The sequence below is a fragment of the Typopeltis vanoorti genome, chromosome 8 (assembly GCF_054136105.1).
Source record: "Typopeltis vanoorti isolate ZY-2024b chromosome 8, IOZ_Tvanoo_1.0, whole genome shotgun sequence".
NCBI lineage: Eukaryota > Metazoa > Arthropoda > Arachnida > Uropygi > Thelyphonidae > Typopeltis > Typopeltis vanoorti.
In genome coordinates this window covers 145,610,630-145,633,013 of record NC_143556.1, presented here as the reverse complement: position 1 = coordinate 145,633,013, position 22,384 = coordinate 145,610,630, and the positions used below count along the sequence as shown (strand labels likewise).

The 22,384-nt window shown below is 38.8% G+C and overlaps 1 protein-coding gene across 1 annotated transcript in view; it reads left to right on the top strand.

The window, feature by feature from the left end:
- LOC150104407 (protein spaetzle 3-like) overlaps positions 1-22,384 on the top strand; it is a 521,297-nt gene that overhangs the window by 481,671 nt on the left and 17,242 nt on the right. Inside the window, exons 2-4 of the mRNA XM_090397031.1 lie at positions 1,349-1,473; positions 5,560-5,742; positions 9,956-10,081. Of these exons, the coding sequence (XP_090253157.1) occupies positions 1,355-1,473; positions 5,560-5,742; positions 9,956-10,081 (428 nt within the window). The 5' untranslated portion in view covers positions 1,349-1,354. The remainder of the gene's footprint in view (positions 1-1,348; positions 1,474-5,559; positions 5,743-9,955; positions 10,082-22,384) is intronic.

Genomic DNA, 22,384 nt, shown 5'->3' with positions numbered 1-22,384 from the left:
CGCCCATCCAGCTATTAACTTTGTACAAATTCCAAATCTGCCCATCCTTAAAATACTGTTTGCATGCTGTTTGGGGTGTTGCGCCTAAAGCTTCTCTAAAATTCTTGATTGGAATCCATCTATATATATATAGTTGCGTGTTCACGGGTTAAAACTGTTGGTGGAAAATAAATTAAAATACATTAGTTAAAAGTAAATTATCACAGATTGGAAATTTATTTATTACAGTTGAGGATAACAATTTCCCGCTCTTATGGAATACAGAGGCAGTCATTACGACTGAGGTTAGGTCGATAAAGTAGGACTTAAGCATTTGCTTTGTACAAACGTCCTTGCTTGTGTATATATATATACACAAGCAAGTGTATATATATATATATATACACTTGCTTGTATATATATATATAATATAATATATATAATGTATATATAATGTATATATATATATATATATATATATATATACATTATATAGTCATTATATATATACATTATATATATTATATAGATAAGCCAGATGTAGTCATGTGATTGTATAGTTATGGATACTTCACAGGTCTCATTATACAAAAAAAAAAAAAAAAAATCTTTTCATATTTGTTGACACATTTGTCGGATTTGAGAAGGTGTAAATCTGCACGTCCTAATGGAACAAGAACATGGCAGTCTAATTAAACTTGTGGTGTGTCCTGATTTCAGCTTCCTTATTCTTCGCTGAGACGTTAGTAAACATACCTGAATCGGCGAACAGTCGTTACTCGTGATTGCTTTTGTAACATCGCGTCACACAGGACATGCTGTCGAACATGTGTCGTGTGTGCGTTGGCGCATCAAGCTCGCACGTGCGCGTTATAGAATAGTGCTAAATGTCGATGAATTTCTGTATCTGAAATAGTGCAATTCTGTCAGTGTTGGTTTAAGATGTATACCATTTGGTTATGGGTAAATAATCTGCCACACACACACAGCGCGTGTGTCTTTTGTTCATGCTTTCATAATCGTCTTCATATGTAAGCCAGTGATGATCGAAGGCGAGGGGTGAGGGGAAAGAGACATCTCTCTCTCTCTGCAGAAAAGTCAGTGTACTGAAAGAATATATTGTGACGAATTTCTTGATTGTGTTGAAAGTTTGTAACGTTATTAGCATATTAATATAAGAAAAAAATTACCTGAAAACAAAAGTTGGTCCTTCCTCTTGGGAGAATCGTATCAGAAAAGTCCCCAACTGTGTGCATGTGTTTTTCTTCTGGTTCGCAAAGAAAGAATAATTAAGTGTTATTAGTTTAGTTTTTATTTGTTCTTTAAGCCATTCTTCGCCCAAAATAACATGAGCCGGAATATTTTCTAGGTCGTGATGGCAATCATGTCTCTGACGCTTGGTCTAGAGATCCGAGGCGAAATTCTTCGTGGCTATCCCTGCATCAGAAGACTGAATCAGTTGTACTGCCCGACTCCAGGAAACCAGTATCCCAAGTGAGTACACTTTCTCTGCATGAAACGTGTCTGTCTGCAATACTGAGCCCATCTCTTGCATGCCCTCTTCTAATTCACCAAGCGAGGTCTTCTGTATGTAGCATGACAATTATTCCTTGGTAATTCATGACGAATGTTCACGAGCCTGTAAAATGCATGATCTACTGCATGCGGATTTGCGGAGACGCTGCCCATATTATCAGAAATGTTTTTATCACTTTTATCACTTTCAGTCTCTCCTTATTTGTAATTTAGACGGCTCGGTTACATACCAGTTTATCTGTCTTCCTTAGCTCGACAGGAAGCGAAGGAAGCAGGAGTGGCCGAGAGAAGAGGAGCAAAAGGTGAGAGATGTACTTATATTGCTGTAGCGACAACCCACTGTTAAGCATTTTTTTCTCTCTAATAAAATGCAATCTTGATTGTTGTTACACACGTTTCATTCTTTCTCTTTCTCCTTGCAGTTAGTTTATTAGTCTCTTTCTTCTGTTGTCCAGCAAAGACAGTTTTTTTTTTTTCAGGATGAACCACACGCATATAACAGTTAGAGGCCATTGTATGTGACCTAATACAATGGCTTCACAACCATAGCTAATTTCAATGCATCCAAGGTTGCTTCGAAACAAGTAACCCTGATACACACGTTAAACCGCATGCGTGCACGAATTAGCTTTGTTTTGTCAGTTACATAAAGGATCGAAATAAATTGTATCCATAGATACAATATTATCTGAATTTTTTTGGGAGGGAGAGTTTTTTTTTTTTTTGCAAGAAGGGAGTACTCTTGCTTTATGAACAGAAGCAGGTTTGTTCATCTTAGATGAGTTAAAAATCAGTGGATTCATATGAGAGAACTCCTTATTCTAACAATCAACCAATTTTTCATGTTTATATTAAAAAAGGAGTATAAGCATCAAAAAAGTCGGGGGTGTCGAGATGTGAAATAAGGGGCTAAATAGACGAGAGAAATTTATGGAGACACTTTCAATTAACATTAAAGTAATTGAGGATGCAAATTCAGATGACCAACATCCATGGAAAGGCCTGAAAGCAGAAAGTGAACGATACGAAAGAATGGAGTCAGCAAGAGAGGATTCACCCACCCACCCACTTAGGAACTTTGCGATAAAAGGGTGCTATCGTGCTTTCCTTATTCGTTCGGTGCAAAATTTCGTCACACCAGAAATTCCAGACGCGACGAAAGAGACACATTGTTTGTAATAAGTGGACACCACATTTAGTGGCCAAATTCTCGCACTTGCAAGTAAATCACGATGAGATGATGACAAGTGCGAAGTCCCTTAGAGAAGAGCAGCAGAGGGCTGGGAATTGCGAAAGTCGATGATCTGCATTCAAAGGGGGACTGATATCACGTGAATATCTGTTACTGGGGTGGGGAGGGGTACGTTCCTTCTGATAGTGATGTCGTCATTAAAATCTTTTAAGAGTTGCAAATGAAAATCTGTCGAAATAAACAAATGCAGCTGAAATAAAAAGTCAACACATTGCAAATCAGAACTGGAGAAGATTCAAAATCTGTGAGAAGCAAATTAACAGAGTAGACTTTTTTTTTTCCTTTTTAGTCTCGGATTCGTAAACGCCGCTGGCAGTTATCTTGTTTAACTAACAGTAATTGAGAATGTACGTCTCTGTATCGATTTGATGGGATTCCCCCCCCCCCACGCGAACTGGAAAGACTTGTAATGAGCTAGTTTTCCCCTAGTGTTTTTTCAAAGGAAAGAAAGAAGCTGAGTTAGTTGATCTTAGTCCCCAATAACAACTACAACAACCAAAGTCACGTACTCATTAGAGTTGGTTGATGTCTCTGTAGAATCATTGAAAATTGAAAACGCCATCATGACGTTTTATAGATTATGGACAACTAGTAAAACATCTCTCAAACCGAAGGGTATCGTCGGCTTGGGATGTGTTTTACTGGCATATCCTTTCCCGATTGCATGTAATAGTGGGTCATGACAACAGCAAGTGGCGAATTCCAATGGAGTCGATTTTAAGCTGTGAATCTTCCGCTTTCTCAGCAGATGAAAGTGAGGCCGAACAACGAAATGCCTCTCAGATACTAAGCGTCAGCGATTATGAGCTGGTTACATAAGTCAGCACTCTGCAACAAAAATCAGTCACACCGCAACAACAGAACCACAATCTGCCTACCAAATAGCTGCTGCAACATTTCAATCTACTTTTCTTTTTTTTTTTTGCAGGGAGCGCGCACGCATTACACCCACAGACACACACCCACAAAAAAATGAATTCACAGTTTTGCTTATTTGAAGTGGCTATAACTTCTTCGGTTCTTCACTTACCCATAACCGCACTGTGGAACAGTCTTCCCCCTGATGTGTTTCCAAGGAATACAATATACTGTACAGCGTTTTAAATGAAATGTAAGCAAGTTCCTCCTTTCCCAACCCACTACCCATTCGCAGTACTAATGCACTATGGGTCGATCAACCAACTTCTCGTGTATGGGTCCAACATAATAAAATAAAAAAACTGTCCGAGATATCCTTGGATTTCGTAGCCATGATAATTGGTTTAGTCTCATGCCATAAGTAAATTGCGTGCGTTCTCTGGCTAGTGTGCCTGTATGCGGGATGATAAACTCGAGTTTTCAGGAGGAAAATCCCTTCCACCCTCCCCGTATCCCACCGGCTAATTCGCCTTCGCTTGAAACGCCCTGATAAGCGTTCTCGCATTCTAGTCTGGATTCGAACCCAGGTCATTTCAGGCGAAGGTCGTCGTCAAAATCGTCTGCCTACGGAGACTCCTATTTGTCTATAACTTAAATAAAATAATTTACATCCTTTCACTTCTTAGTTTATCGTATAACAACAATAATCATCATCATATATTAAAATCGATATAATCTCCACTGATTTTTTTTTTCTAAGGCTGTGTGCAGTTATTTTGTCACGAACGGAGAAATCAGCCAACATTTAATCCTGCTTAACATTTCCAATCCATTATGCGAACTCGCAACACTTCGCCTCAGTAAATTTTGGAATTGAGAACTTTAAATATTAGCATTTCTGTTTTGCCCCACGGTGAAGATATTCTCGACCAGCGAGTTCGCTTTAATTTTAATAAAATATCGAATTCCTTGTGTTTGTTTTCCCAATTCGGCAAAATAAAAGGATTGAAAAGGTTTCATAGATTGGTCTGTCTTTCATCCTGTTGTTCGCATTATTTGCCAAAAGTTTAAGCTTTTTTTTTCCAGAAAAGAAAAATTATTCTCTTCAACTTTTAAGCTAACGTTTTGATTTATGTTGTTCGAATTTGCTTGATTTCGCTTTTATTTTCTTTTTTTCGCAAAAGTTTGCATTTTAGTTAATAACCTTAAATTAATAAAGTTATTTTTCGTAAATATTAGATAAAATGAGCTTAAAATGATCTGGCGAGCTCATAGATAAAGTGAGATAAAAAGATTACTTTGGAAAAGCAGGATAATCTGGTCAGTTTTTCTGAGCTTCATATTCCGTGTTCAGAATTATTTTATCATTAAAAATATGTGTTGGCGTGTTACGAGCTCATCGAGAGACAGTCGGCCTCGTGCTTCATTGAAATTGCTCTGAAATAAAAGTGAAGTACGAAATACACGTGATGTTAATCCTCCGTTTCTTCTGGTCGGCACACAATTCCAGCTTAACGTACGATTGCTCATGAAGATTTCAAAACAAAAATTACAGATGCGATTAAAACCTTCCCAAGAGCTCTTACGTCGTCGAAAAAATGCTCTCATTAGACTTCCGCAAGGGTTATTCGCCGATTTCAAGCAAATTTCTCTTTTGCTTCTGTTTCTACCCCCCGAAGAGCACAAAAGGCAGCGCAGCAGGTTTTATATTTTTCCTGGAAACAAATGCCGTACAAAGCTTTCGGTTTACTGCAACGAAGGCGGATCATTTTACACAGTGGTCGTGGTAAATTTTATACATTTAAGTTGCATGTTTATCACTAGCGTATAATTAAGTCGGTGCAGGCAGCAGCGACTTGATTTTCCCTTATGTAAATCATGACTGTTTGAAGAGCGAATTTCCAACAAGTGTATTTCCGGTTTTTCTTCTTCAGGGAAAAAATTGATCTCTTTATCGACGAGAACAAGGCGTTGGTTAGACGCATGGTAGGAGAATACGGAGTGGAGGATAACTACACCCCACCGTTTGGTTTCGATCAGTACGAGACGTACGACGGGCAGCCCCTACACTCCCGTAGCAAGAGAGCAAGGACATCCTACAGCAGTTCCCAGAACAAGTGAGTATACTTCATTGTAAGCTAAACAAACACTTCGGTTTTGGAATTAAACTTCCTCCGTGAAAATCTCGCTTCTCTCAGACAGCGACTGGAGTTGTGTTTATTATTTTGTTTTCTTTTATAGCAGTGTAACGCAGTTTTTCTTCATTATTTACTTAGCCTTGTGACAGACACGTTAATGTTTCCGTGAATGATTTCTTTTATCAGTTTATGTCGGCATTTATTAATATCAATGATTCGCGTTATTTATGACACCGTCATTCAGATTCGAAGAGCAAGAAAAAGAGTGCATTTTATTGCACCGACTTTAATGCTTGTATCCTTCGTTTATGGCACTCGCCGAGAGATCTCCGCTTCACTCCCCAGTAGCTTAACGATACACTAAACAACGGCAGCGAAGCCTTTATAGCGGCCATCATCGTTCTTTATATACGATCAATTCCTTCTGCAGTTTTACAACACAAGCATTTGCAGGTGCGATGATTGCCGTGGGAATTAATTGCATTAACCTTCAAACATACGCTACTCATCAGTTCTGTTTAGAAAAACTTGTTTCATTGCGTTCTTGTCGAAATTAATATTCCGCCCTTCCGTCTAATTTACCGTTAGTTGTTCTGCGCATGATAACACGCGTAATTATTTACGAACATCTCTTTTCTTCTTCGTCTTTCCAAAACGCGAATTATTATTGTTGGTTAAATTTTAAACCAACCTTTTTTTTTTTTTTTAAGTTTTACGTGCTTGTTTACACGCAAACTCATAACAGTAGCGAATTGCAACATCCCCAGATTAAATAATCCTACGCATAAATCTCTGCAGCAGTAACACCCGTCGACTTTTTTCACTAAGCTACGTTCGATTCACCGCTTCTGTAACCCCTTGACGGAGGCCACATTTTCGGTCTTAACATTAAACTATGAATTTCGTATATTTGTTCTAATTCTCTTCTTCACTTTTTGCTTTATCCACTAGTGAGGATAAAGGGTGGTTCGGCCGAATGCAGCAAACTCCTGCCGTCATCCATCGCATACACACGCCCTGAATAATCGTTTCTCTCCTGTTTGGTAAATTCATTAGCCTGAAACCAACTGGCCGATTCCCATAATTATCCTTCTACGCGCTTAGCTATTCTTCTCTCAATACCCGTGTTAAGTGAAGCTGATATATATATATATATATATATATATAATAACAATGCAAAAATAACGCAGAATTGGCCTGATTAAAGACTTCCTTTTAGTGATGAAGCTTCTTTTAATTAATTAAATAATCTCCTGAACCTTATTAGATGTCTTGTCAATGTGATTTTTGAACTTAAATTTCCTATCAACTCAAGTACCCAAATCATTGTATGCATTAACTTTTTCTAAATCCCGTCCATCTAATATTATCGTCTCTTACGAATTCTAAAAACTTACATTTGTTCACATTAAACTTGAAATTTCATCTCTCTCTCTCTCTGCTATTTTCCAATTTTTTGAAAGGTCGCCCTCTGAAGAACCGAGGTCACCAGAGCAGTTGGCTGCTGCACCCAAATTCACGTTACCAGGAAAGAGGGGAATTTTACTCTGACGTGACGTCATTTATGAATTTATTAAACAATAGATATCTAATAGCAGACCCTCATATCCTGATCTACTGTCTCTTGGGAAAATTTTTCTATCTCCATCTCACTAGATGGTCACCACTTCTCATTGGGTACATTTTCAATCAGCAGTTTCTTATTTGAAACGCAATTAAAGGTTTTTGCTAAAAATCGAATCCTCGTGAAGCCCATCCTAGTGCTTACCTTGATCTGTTCTCGTCGTGATATTTTAGCCTCTTCTAAAGAATAATTTTTGAAAGGATTAAAACATCTTGTATGCAGAATCAAGACCCAGGAATGGAAAAGATTACACATAGCCTGAATTCATCTGTTTTTTTTTTTTTTTTTTTGCATATTTTGAAAAAAAATTCATTCACTCTTTTGAGTGACTCAAAAAATTATCACAATCGCTAGGACTTTAATAGTTTGCATTATTGGAAGCCTGAAGTGGCTTGAAAAAGTACCATGTTTGGTCTCTACAGCAGGGGCAATGTAAAAGTAAATTAAAATAATACAAAAATATAAATTAATAGAAACGATCCTTAGCTCTCCCACTATGCTAACTTACTATAGGTTTACAACATTTCGTGCGTGAAAGTTAGATAAAAAATTGCCACACAACCGCTAATTTCGAAAAGTGTTTGTAAAAAAATCTTTTCAGAAACACCTTCGACTTAATCTCCTGTTGACTTGCAGAGAATGCTTCGAATCACTGAAGCATTTAACATTAAAACGGAGTCGGTTACTAAAGAAATTCCCACTGTGTTTAATTTAACCAACAAACTCGTCTTTTCAGGCGCAATGGTTTTGGTTGGGCGCCACCTCGTGGGAAAAGAAACGGATTTAAATTCAATCTGAAAACCTGCCTGATGAGACCATTTTCTGGGCATTTCTGACAGCTAGGCTAAGTGAACCGGTCACAGAGAGAGAGAGGAGAGAAGTGAAGATTCAAGTTTAATGTGAACCAATATAAGTCATAGACTGTACAAAATATGAACATTCACGCTGATCTCCGAATTGAAAAGACAGGAAAAACTTAACGCGAAAGTAATTTCGCTCCATCCAATTAGATTTTGACACTGGAAATACCACGCCTGTTTGGTTTAAATAAAATTTAGTGTGGCCAACTATTCATAAGGGTCTCCCTATAGTTTTACTTGCTTTTTGTTTTTATTTTTCTAAAATAAAAGGTAGTTTTCCACTGTTATTGTAGTTTGTGATAGTGAAATGAACGAATAGTTGTCGGCAGCTATTAGCAGTTCTCGGAATGGAGATAAAAAAAAAATCACCAGTCCCAACAGTGACTTGAGTGAGATAAGACTGACGCTTATTCCAAGAATTATTAGTAGCTAAACCTTCATAGAGAGGAGCATCATCATCTTCTTCATGTAGCTTCCTTAATGAGAGGGTCCTTCCAGTTCTCTCTGTTGGTGGCTTTCCTTTTTCTTTCTACATAGCCATGTGATCCTGTCCATGATCTTATATCTTCAAGCCATGTCCTTCATTTTTTTGCCCCTTGATCCTTTTCCCATAATTTTTCCTTCTAAAACTGAGGGGCATATGAAGCATTAAATCCGAATAATGAAAGAAATAGAGTAGTACTTTGAAAGTAAAAGTACCACTCTCATCACAGATAACATCCATACAGTTCATCACCTTAACTGATTTCGAGTAGATTTGGAATAGAGGCATTGCTGAAGAATTCTGAGAATTTCGTCACACGATCAGATCAAAATAGAGTGAAGAAAAGGATAAACTGCGCCCTGCAAGTATGCGTGGACGGATTTTTTTCAGTTATTCCTCGACTTCTTTATCTGTTTCATCTAAAAATCAAATTCAGTTGACATCTCCGAAACAGCATCTTGGCTGACGTTATTGTTTAAATTGTTAAGAATTCAGAAATAATACCACTGATGAAACGCTAATAAAAATTATTGTCAAGAAAGTCGCCGATTCATCACTGGAAAAACTTGAACCACTTTCTTATGATTTTTATGTATAACATGACCAGTGAAATACAAAATACTCGCAGGGTCTCGGGTCACTAGCTATTCGAACGACACACCAGTCGAATCTATGGAGGTTGGAACCCGGCGAACATCACCAGTGTTCACTCCATCCTGCTTAAAAAAAAACAAAAACGAATAAGTTGTTGTTCAACTTTGTCCTTTTTCTACCACGAAGGATATGGACCGAATTCGTCACCACACTCTTATGCCGTATTAGGAGTTGCTCAAAATGTTCACTGGAACTATCCTTTTACATTGGAGTGGAGGAATTATCACCTAAAAGGTGGATTCCTTTGCGCTCATCTCCGCTCTGGAAGGACGCATCTTAATTAAATTAAGTATTTTGAGTTCGTGCTAAAATTTATCGGGTCTTAATTTTGGATTGTTTTTAGTGTCAAAGATTTGGTAGAACGCTCCCAAACGATTGTAAAAGTGGATGATCCCAGTTCTACTATTAAGTTATAACTTACAGTGGAAATTAGGATGGAATAGCTACTGTTACAACAAAGATAACTGCCTGAATGATAAAATCCAATCCAAATTATCTAATTGTGTGGTTTATATATTTATGGAACCAAGGAATAGCCAGTAGTGAACTTTTTTTATCTTTTATTCCCAGGGTCGATGCGTGCGAGTCTGCAGTGGAGATCGTCACACCGTACTGGGCATCGAACAGTGCGGGAAAGATAAGAGCCATCGTGAATACGCAACACCTCCAGCAAGCTATACAGCAGGAAGTTTGCCAGTAAGTACGTACCCTCCTCGTCCCTCTAACCTTAATTCAGCAATTTAAACATTAATCGAAACATCGTATATTGAAAAGGATACGTGTTGTTCTTATTATTATATGTGCATATATAATGAAACTGCATAATATTCAGTCGAAATATTTTATTTAATTCCGGTTCAAGCAAACATTTCATGCACTTGTTTAAGGAGATTTTGATGACTTGCAGAAGACTAACTTATTATTTGTCGTGTTCATCTACAGAGCTCGTTTCGTTTAATAATATTTATGCTTCAGAATTCTGTAGAATCTTTTAAAATCGGACTAGAATGTTTGGTTCCAGCGATCATTCACTAAACGTAAATATCTCTACTTCGATTCCATATCTTCAATTTTTAAAGAATTTGTCGGGTAGCATCCGGACTACTTTCTCCGATATCCGAAATTTATTTTGTTTCTCGCTGTATGACGTTATCACTCACATCAGCAGTTCATTCCTTCTCTCTTGTACGAAGCTGATCGGAACGTGAGAATACAATACGCGCATTTGCTTATTATGTTTTATTGTTTTGACACGGGATGTTGAACAAGGTCCATGTTTAGACAGTATAGCGCATGGGAAAACTTCAGTCGTCTTTGGGCAGAGTGCTGAGGACGTTCATTTTAGAAGAAACAATGCCTGGTTCCGAAATTCAAACACGTTCGTAGTGTAGCGGAGCAGAAAACATCGAGATGAGAGAATCGAAATGGCTGTCACTGAACAGGATCCGATGGAAATTTTGGGTTTACTGCTCCCTCCCTGCGTTTAAATCTCAATCGCTGCCACTTGTTAATTGCCTTAACTTAAACCGAAGGAACAGAGCTCCATTTATATTTAGAAACAAAGTGAACATTTTGCTGTAACGAATGTTTTTGCTAGGATGACTTTGCAGAAAACTAATTGATGTAAGTCGGTTTCTCTTTTCTCCATTTCTAAGTTTTTTTAAGAATTTGTTTTTCTCCTTGTGATATTAATTTTCTTCTTATCAAAGTCTTTCCAGAACTTTGCTTAACTACTTTTCACGTAGCTTTCTTACATTTTCTTTCTGGATTCTCTCAGGCATACTTGGTGAGAATTTTCGAAAGGATTTCTTTTCCTAGACTTCCTCTTTTCTATTCTAGCAGACAACTTTACCCCGTGCTTCACTAGCTGACCTTTCTTTCTAAAATTTGGTTCCTGTTTTAAGTTTACATCTAAGGGTTGCTCGACTTCGATTCTTTTCAAAACTTTCGGAACAGCTGTCTTTTTTGTCGTTTACCTTGAGCCTCTTAAAAAAATGCCGTGTACTGTACACCAAAGAACAGAGCTCTCGAGTGTCCGTCACTTGAGAACTCTGTTCTTCTAGATTACCTTACTCAAAGGCAATAAGTAAAGCATAAACTAATTAAAAACGTTTGTACGGAAAAATATGAGAACGCTTTGAATAATGCACAGAACATCCCACGCCGCCGAAGAAAATATAATTTTAAGTTCGAATCGCAATCGCACGATGAAACTTGCCGTCTTTCATTAATCACGCATTTCTGTTTCGTAAGATTAATTTTTAAAAGGAAAAACAAAAGATCTGCTTTGGTTAAATAAATGAAAATAACACAAAAGCGAAATATTTATTTTATTCCGGTTGGAATGAAACTGGCGACGAACTTTTGTAACTCGTATCTTATATAAACCGTTACATCAATAGTTTTCGATTTAGCAGCGTTTGTTATTGGAATTGCACTTTAATGATTTCGTACAAGTGAGCAAAAACAGGCTGAGAACATTCATGAGTTGACGCCTGTATGTTTCAGCAAAAGAGAAATTGGACGATGAATAAGAAAAGTTCGGGTATGGAGGAGAGATTTTCGGGCAGCGATCCGTTTAATTCGATTAAAAAACAGTGAAGATTCGTAAAAAATAAAGGGAAAATATTTCGTTCAATTTCGCTGGCAAAAAATCCACTTTCGTCAGACGATCAGAATCGGACAAGAGCAACGTCGGCACGGGACAGAAGACAAACCTCTTCCCCAAGGCCAACACGTTCTGATTTTGAATTAGAAAATCACCACGAGAACGCAGAATTACGGCATCGTCCACTCTGGGGAGTCCTAGGCCACCGTTCAACGAATGCCGACCGAGTTTATCTGAGACCTCTCTAAGAAAACTCGGTCCCGTATCAACTTTGCATTATGAATGTTTCAAGAAGATGGTGCAAGGCCACACATTTCGAGTGATATGACAGTCGCTTCGTATGAACATCAGTCCGTGCACACTGCGGGAATTGCAGGAAGCATTCGAACGTGAGTTGTTTCTTTAATCCGGCACACTGCGTGCAGTAGTTCGAAATGTGATTGCAACCGTGGGAGGCATGCGGAATGCGCTTTGTGTTAATGACAATTGCTCCGTATTTCGTGTACCTTCTGTGGTTTCCAACCGTGATGCATTTATTGGGGCGTTCACGTTAATCCTTCTCTTCAATGTCGGGCGCAGTTTCATTGAACTTAAAAACGGAGTCAAAAAAGTGTGTATGATTAACATTGAATTCTCACAATTATTATTGAATTCAAACCAAACCTCATTTGTGCCTGATGAGGATCGACTTCTGCAGTTTTCAATTGGACATCTGATTGCCTTTAATTCGATCTTATCATGAAAAATGGGTCGTTCAATCAGTCCAGTTTATAGCTCACAAAAAGCAGCGCCAATCACGATGTATAATAACACTTAAAATTATTTTAATTTAATATGGCCATCCCCACTGAATTATAAATCCCAGCCACGTAGCCAACTAGAACAAAACCTACTTTTTTTATATATATACAGAAGCAAATATAAATCTGAGAGACTATTTCTGGAATTTACAACAGCATTTAAGATTCTCCAAATCCAAACAAATTCGGCTGTGTCATCTTACCGAAAATATGGCACACCATGATCGTGAGACCTTCAGCAAAATTCCATCGCTGCACCCACAGAGGACGCCAACTTGGACAGTAGGAGCCCACCTCTCACATCCAGTCTGAGTTTGACTTCCTACTCGCATGCCTGTGGGCACGCACTTTGTTTTATTTCTTTGTGCTCATGAAGATGCTTTAGCGACAAGGAGAAATATCGGCGTGAATTAATTATCTCTAGACACGTGTTTTTCTCCACTAAACGTCAATTTTGGAAGCGTTTTAAGACGATATATAAAATCTAATCTGTTAGATTTTATTTTGTTTAAAAAACAAAAAATAATATGAAAGTATTAGCGACGTGGCTACTCCAACTATATGCCTCATATTAATGAAGAATATTAATAATGAATGAAACTGGAATAAATCTACAGTTTTGTACGAATAGCAAATTAAGAATAAATACCCTTTGGTCCTAAAGTACAACATAAAATAAGATGGGAGAATACAAAGGACAAAAATCTGTAATTGATTATGGTATAACTAATAGGATAATCATACCAGAAAAAATATTAAGAGTTCTAACATCAGCGGATAAAGTGACCATAAATCAGTACTTGGAACTAGCAAAGACATAAAAAAATCTAAAACAAAAGATAGAATACAATTGCTTCTGGAAGAAACCTGTACTAGAAAAGATTGCTAGATAAGCAACAAGATGAACACCATTGTATAAAGAAGTGAAAAGATTAGCGAAAGTCACGAAAACCACGCGTCGTAGATATCTTCAAGACAAACAGATAGCGCCAGGTATGAAGTATATAAAAGTGCACGAAATAAAGCAAAGGTAAGATGAGGAAAATTAAACAAGAATATTGGAAGAATTCCTCCAAAAAAATAGAACATGATTTTTATGGTACTCGAAGAATCTTCAGAATGATGTAGCTCAAAAGAAAGAAAGAAAAGACGAACAAATATTGGATTGAATAAATGGAAAGATTATTTTCAAAATCTATTCAGAGAAAAGATTAAAGAAAGTATAAGAAATGGTAATAATGTTTAAGAAACAACTACAGATGATGATAATAGTTACAGACTTTTGCCTTTTCCCTACCCACTTTCTACACTAGTTATTTTTGCAATACTGATCTCTTCTCTCTTTCTGATTAAAGAACCATTTCTTCAGTCTTGTTCTAAGCTTCATGTTAGATGATGAGAGAAAACTCTTAATATGTGGAGGAAAACCTTTAGGAATTATGTTATGTATTCTAAATACGTGTTTACAGAAAGAAAAATACTGAATGACTGGCGAAAGTTCAAGAAAGAAAAACCATTTGAATTGAATTAACAACAGACGGAATGTTTATGTTAAAGCAAATAATGGAGAAATCAGTTGAATACAATAAAGTCCAATCTTATTTCGCTGAAACATGACCAGTAGTAACATGTGCATAAACGACAAACATTCGATAAATTAAAGACAAAGCAACGAATGAGTGAAAACATTTAGAAAAAAATTGGAGGTGTAGCAATCTTAAACAAAATCGTGAAGCACAGCCAACAAATGTTTGGGTCCAAAAATGGAAAGACCTGGTTTCAACCCGAGTAATCTAACATCTTAGGAGGAGGAAGGGTACTCCATACGACAGGCATGCAGCTGTCTGGAGAAAGCCCTGTCATAACGGATTCGGTTTCCGAATCGTTTCGAACCCTCGCGTTGAGTTTGTCAGGAGGAGAAAAAAAAAATCGAACCCCTGCTGCTCATTATGCGCTCAAGTGAAGAAGAAAAGTGACGCGACTGCCATGCTGCGGGATCCCTCAGTGTATGGAAGGGGAGGTGAGGATGACAATTTATCAAGCCTAATACTTCGACAGCTCGCAAGGGATCGGTCGATTGCAGCCTGTTCTGGGAGAGAAAGAGGAGGGGGGTCACCAAGAAAATTGTAGGTAAACCACTGCAAACAACATTTTTAATTTCATTGTATACCTTAAGAAATTAGAAGATTTCCATCCCTCCTTTCAATTTTAGGTTGTCCACAGCAAGATTCAGTCTGCAGGACTGTCAAATTCCGTTTGGTCCATCACTATGAAATACCTTGGAATTCCCTTCGGTGAGCAACTCTGGTTATCCGTTGGTAAAAGTCGGTGTTCAACATGGGAGTTTATTTTATTTTTTTATTCATTCACTCCGAAAGGTCTCTTTTTGGGAGAGCCTAATAACCGAGTTCGCCTGTTCTAGCTAGAAGTAGCCTGATAATTTTATTCGTTTAAATGAATTTTTAAATATTTTATATGAATTCCACGCGAAAGATTGCGAAACCTGCAACTCGCTAATCCCCTGAGTGGGCTGAACTCGGACTGGAAATGGATTTTGAGAAGCTGCAGTTCGTTTTATTTGCAGGCTTAGTAGAAAGTGGAAGACGGACGGATGTTATTTCACTGGAACAGCATCCGAAAGAATCGATAAAAAAAATACACCAAGCTTGTGTGTGTGTGTTAGAGAGAGAGAAGGGAGTATGGAAAAGCCAGTTATCCATTTCTGGACAGCATCACCAACATTTAGAGAGGGTTTTCGTGCACATAAATGCATCGAGAACAGTGTTCCAAGGTTGCGCTTATTTGGGATTTATAGAGCGGTAGCCAGACAAGCGAGAAAGATGCTTTCTGAATACTCGCACTACTCAGTGCTTCTTCAAGCACAGGAGACAGCTTGGGCAACAGGAAGATTGTATGACAGCTGATCACGAAGTCTTCTGATGTGTTACTATCAGCTTTGATACGTGTAGTATTTAGCGGAAAGTCTGCGGACTCATTTTGCTGCTCTGCTCTCTAATCAAAAAGGTTTGAGTAGTATGTTTCTACTCGTATGCCTGTAGGTATAACGAACATTGAATGGAAGCAGAATTAGAGGCAAGGAAATCGGAATCTCCTCTCTAAAGACCTCAACAGTTCAGCCATCTAATAAGCTAGACGGGAAGGTTATCTCCAACATTGTGAGTTTAGCTGGTTTCCTGCAAGTAGAAGACATTTTAGCACCTAGAATTTTCTCTGTTTTCTACGAAGATCGCAAAGTTGAAAGAAGCCTCATCACAAGATAGTGCTGAGGCTTCTCTTCTTCCCCCCATCCCCCTTACGTTGTGCTTCATCTGTACTTTAATGAGTCCAGAAAATAAGTTCAGAGCTAGAAATCATCATTGCTGAAATCAAAAATGCCGAAAGAACTCAAGTGAGCTATCGCTATTCGTAGAAAACATGCAGAAGCACAACTTTGTAGTTTACTACTTTTGTGTCACCGATGGGAATGATAAGCGGGTTATTCAGCTTCAGCTACGATATCCATTCTGTAAAAATCTTTACGATTTTTTTTTGTTTTTATATGACATACTTTTCATTAATCATGTTGAACTGAACTCTTATCGTCCCCTTTGTTCTCGTGATTCGCCATTGCATCGCATCAGTGAACGATATTTCACTGCCGCAATGTTCAGCTGAACCTAAGCTTACAAAAGCTGTTACGCATTCCATTTCTTCATGGCATTGGGGGGTGTACACCGGGAATGCATATTTTTTTGCGCTTCCACAGTCTCCATAATTGATTCTGCATTGTCTGAGACGTGTGCGGAGTGTTTTTGCCACGTTACTGTGCAGGATATTAATGGGATGTTTGAAATTGTGTGAAATTTCACAATGTCGAGCAAGCAGAAGTTTTGTAACACGAGAGAGAGACTGAATTTTCTCGCCCAGCATTTTTTTTTCTTTTAGATAAGTGTTCTTGTTTTTTCCTCCAGCTATTCGAATTGCATCCCGACAGTGCGATACAGAAGAACGCAACCACATTTCCTGCGGAGTGCACGAGGGGCGCACAAATAATTAAATGTGCGCAATTTACTCCAAGTGCGTCTGAATTCAGCCACAGAATTGATCTGTGGAATCGTGATGAACGTGCTCTGCACCTCCTTTGTCCTGGAACGTCGTGCGTGGGTGGGGTACACTCGCCTCGATCACGACCTATAAACTGACGGTGCCCGACGATAACCTTGCTGCTCTGCCATTGGGGTCACGTCGTACGCCGCCATTTTCCCACAGCTCGAAAGACCCCACACTGTGCCTCTGACAAGCGCTTTACCATATTTGAATCCCCGTAGTTTATGGGATCCCCACCACTGGCGTAAGGCCTCCGAAGATGCAAACAGCAAGTGCAAAAGCGTCACGATGGTTTGCCTAAGCAGAAACATCCGAGCTTTTACGATTCATCTGCGAACCTGTTTTCTCATAAGCCACACCTGAGGCGGTGCTTCTGATGTGAGGCGGGCAGAATGGAGTGCTAATCATCGCATCTCTCCGCTGCTTAGATGCTAATACCACTTATCCTTTTTACTGGACTTGTATTACGTTATGTGGTTCGCACAAAAAAGAAAGGGAGCGGAAATACTTAACGCTTTGTTTTAGTTTCCTACACGCAGCAGCACTCTTAGGGCATTTTCGGAGATCATCAGTATCCGATGAATTATTTTGAACCTTCTTTTATCTGAACGATCGACTCCCCCCCCCCCCCCCCCACTGAATACGTCAACGCTGTCGAGTGAGCGAAATTCTCACTGAAGATATTTCTCGGATTCATTTTTCCTTTTTTTTTTTTCAAACCACAGGCATTCATCCATTTTTCTCTTTCAAATCGAAGCTTTAACTATTAATCAAAATGCAGAAACGATCAGACCAAGATACAGAATGAGGGAAAGTCCTCGCTATGCGAAGGAGGGAAAACAAAATTAGAATGTTTAAAAAATAAGTGGGATAATAATAGCGAAACAAGATTTTCGCCCACCTTCAGATAGCTTTCCCTTAGATCTAGGGTTGTGGTTCAGTACCATAAACTTTGAAAATCAACGCATTAAATCTGTCTCTTTGCTGGTAAATCTTTCACTTGAGCAGAATTTATAATTTTTAAAATTTGCCTTTATTTTAAATCCGTTGTCTAGTGATTTCTCAATATTTAACATCGAAACTTCTCGAAAAGCGGGATGTTAGTGCAGTCTACGATCTCCCCCTACCCAAGCACAGAACGTCTTCAGTGTATGGGTAGGGGGAGATCGGCTGCTAAACAGAAGGACGATTTGGATCCAAAAGTGAAGGTAACCTATGCTGTGTGAGTTCTGCAGTCTTTATCTCCCATTCACGCTACAATAAAGAACTAGAATGATGACAAAATCTGAGACATCCTTAAAATAAAGTTAAGTCAGTGATGTCCTTAAATGATAAATCATTAATTTATTACTTCTTCCATCGGAAAGATGTGGTTTCGCCGTCGTATTCTCTAGAGCTAGTTAAATGGAAGCTTATTGAGAAAAGATTCTATGCATTCTCATCTCGCATTTTTACGCATCATATAGTGAATAGTGGCTGACTGGTAAGGCTTAAGTGTCGAATTTCACACGGGCTTTGACACAAGAACTCAATACTAGATAAAGCTTACGATACTGTGCCATGGAGAAAATGCAAGGAAGGCATTGAAGAAAGCGGATGTGGTTGAAGGAATAGATGTTTGCAGAGGATGTAGATCCAAGGATGACCAGGTGATCCTGACAAAGGACGTGGAATGTATCAGATGAGAAAATTGACAGAAACCTATACACGTTGGGCCTGAAAATCAATCTGTTAAATCGAGTACTTAGCAGATGGAAGTGACAGTGCAACAGATACTGAACTATGGAGGGGAACTATAAAATCACTGGATGCTTTCAGGAATCTGAACTCCATGATGGATAGGTCGAGCCAGTGTGAAGTAAACGTAGGATTTCGAATGATAGGCATGCAGCTATTAGGGCTATGAATTTGTATGGTTTCAAGTTAAACTTTCCCAACTGTGGCTGACGGTGCTGTCACGGTTTTAACAGAAGGAGAGTTCAGTCTTCAGAGGCACTTGACAAAGTCTGGCAGGAATAAATCTTAGTATACAGTCAGCAGTTTATAAACATGTTACCTTCAAATCAGAAGGAGTTGCCAATCCTTTCCTTGCTCATATCAGAGTATTTCTAATCGTATTTTCTCTGGAAAATTCACGACTTGTTTTGATGAACTCTTGCATTCTTATAGTAGGATCTTTGTTCCGAGCTTTAAGGGACATTTTCGGAAACAATGCTTCTCATCTCTTTCGCTTTTGAGGGCTTTTTTTCTTTTAGAGAAGCCCAAGCACTTTCTTAATAAGATTCAGCAATTTTCAAATTTTAGCAAGTCACGCAATTTACAACTTAAAAAAAATCGAAACATTTGCTGAGCAGAATTTTGATTAAATATATCTTACGACTTTAAAATATGATTTATTGGCAAACATTCCAGTAGCAAAATAGGAATAAATTAATCTGAAAATTTCAAAGGCATAACTCTTATCTTGGAGCTAACGACAATGAAGATATATGTACACTGCTTGGCAAGAAGTCAACGGACACCATACTGTAAACCTACATCTTCCTCAGCCCACCTGAGGAAGATGTAGGACCTCCTTTTGCCATGATGATTGCAGCAATCATCATAAGGGGCATACTTTCCACAAGCGTATGATAGCGATCAATGAGAATTTTGCACCACTCTTCCTGTAGGCATGTTGTGAGGCGGATGTCCTTTGACCTCACTCGACGTTCTCGTTCATCCCACAGATGTTCAATAGAGTTAAGATCAGGACTCTGTCGAGGCCATTCAAGTGTGGTAATGTTCATGCTCACAAACCACGCAGTTACAGCAGTAGCCTTATGACACGATGCATCGTCTTGCTGAAAGAGACAATTGTCAGCTCCTTAGAAACACCCCATAATAGGAAGCATTGGATTGTCCAGAATGTTCAGATATCTCTCGGAGTTCAATGTTCGTGGCGCCACAAACAGGAAACCGCCGAAGCAGGAAAAACAGGACCATGCCATCACACCACCACCTCTGAATTTCATAGTGGTGTTCGTTCACTGGGCACCCGTCCATCTGCTCGGTGGAGCGGGTAGCCTTATTCGTCGCTCCATGACGCTTTGTAAGTTTCCACGTCCCACTTGTACACGCTTTTTGCACTACTGAAGACAACGCTGCATGTTGGTTTGGGTAATGCGAGGCTTGCTTATTGCGGTCCAGCATAGAAATCCGTGTTCTGAGCATTGCTTTTAAATGTTTTGGTGCAGATTCGTGTTCCAGTCGACGTCCGGAACTCCACATTCAAAGTGCCGGATGAGTAGCGGTTTTTACATATTATCCTTCATATCACTCTCCGGTCACGTTCAGTGAATGTGGTAGGTTATTGCGGAAGCGCAGGATGTTAACTGCAAGTTGACTCCCTGCGCTTCCATCTCAGTATGGTATCACTGATTGATGGCCCGATTTGCCTAACAGATAGGCATGCAACATGGCCTCCTTCGAACTCCGTCAGGTCCCTTCTCGCAATCCTTTCACCCTGACACAGTTGCACTGACCTGGGAACATCATATTCCTCCAATTTATATCGGCTACAAACATCGACCAAACATAACGACCATGTTTGGTCGTTATGTTTGCACGTAACAACCTTGCTTCTCATAAGGTCGTTACATGGCACGATCCACCTTGCCCGTGGGGTATTCGTTGACTTCTTTCCTAGCAGTGTATAAGAAGCATGTAAGAATGAAAATGAAATCTTGCGATAAACTTAAAATCAAGATCATCTGGCATTTCGAAATGTAAAAGTTGAAGAAAACAGAAATGATTCTTTGCATGGACTGCAGTCTTACAGAATTTTTTTTTTCTCCTAACTGAAGTATAAGCATGAAATGTAAACATAGCATTTCAGTAGTCTGTGTGGACAGTTTAGGTAATGCGGAACCTTACTCTATAGACCACAAAACCTTTTTTCAGACCCTTTTGGGCTTCTCGTAAGTAAATAGTATCACAGAGGGAGATAAAACCCATTATAAATACACACAAACCAGTAATTGTTGTATCGCAAAACACCATGCCGTACAGTTCGGAGATACGAAAGCGGAAAAGAATACTAATTGGTTTGCAGAATTGGATGAAATCTCTGCTTCGAATCTCGCAATGTGGAAGATTGTAAATCTGTTTTGTGGTGGTAGATGAAGTTCATCATCTGTGAGGCCACTATTTTGTTTATTGGAGTCCTGAAGTAACTTGGGAAAAGCCCAAGTTTGGTCTTGCAGCAAGGGAACGGGATTATTCATCCCTGGCACTAATGGTATAGAAACTTGGAAGAAGTCCATTTTATAATTAAAATGGTTCAAGCGTGCGAAAAGAACGGAGATGGACATATATCATTATTTGTCCCTATTATTGAGTGACACCTCCAAGAAATCCAGGGACTCGTCGTCTATTCTACATAATCCTCCAGTTACGCACACCACTACCACCAATGACATTTTTGTCTGTATGTATTGCGTGTGTCCTCAGGGCCTGTATGCCGGATGAAAATCCTGCGACCTCAGCTTAAGATCGGCTAACTCACTTTAAATAGAAAAGGCCCAAATAAAAATTCTTCTCGTAGCTACGAAAATTGAACTATATATAGCTCAAAGAAAGCTGCATACGAAAAAAGTAGAAATGGTTCCTTTCGAATGGGATGCACGGCACTGTTGTAATTTTTTTAAAAATTAAAATATGAAAAAAAGCGATGAAAGTTACATTACACCTACTGAGAACAGTCGCATTTAAGGCTATTCCCCTCCCGCCATTGAAAAGAAAGCCTATGTATTTGCGAAATGGATCTTGCTGTTAGCTTACCAGTCCTTCTTTCCAGGAGTTATGGCTCAAAAACACTAAGAAAAAAAAACTCATGCGTAATGAAGAAAACAAACTTGCCCAAAGATTTAAAAGAAAAAAAGTTTACTGATTTTATTTTGGAAATTTTATCTTGCAAAGAGAGAGAGAGAGATTAAAACTCTAAAATGAACTACATGAACCCTCAAACGCCAGCGTTTTAGTTCTAGCGGGGTCGAAGTGGCATTTTCTTCTTCTGCACGATGAACACGAAGTTTTTTTTTTATGTCACTTAGTAAAAAACGATCTGTGCTAACAGTAACGACCGTTTCTCTTGGAGAGTAAAAGCGAAACTGCTGCGAGATCTTTCTCGTGCATCACGACCATGCTGAGGAGAAACCAGATCTTAAATTTGAGCGACGATTGTTCGTACAGATGTGGGCTACGAATGATCCCGAAGTTCAAGAACCCTTACGGGAGGATTATTATAATATTAAGTAGCAAAACATTATTTCTATTTTGCATGTGTAAAAATGTAAAGTTAACCAAACTCGAGTTCCGACAGAAATCCGTTGCTGTCGAAAGGAAGCACATCGTATCATCATTCCTGTTCCGTACCTCGAATGCGTGTACTAAGAATCTTTATCGCAGGTTCCTTGGTTATCTTCCTGTTTGTTACCAGTTGAA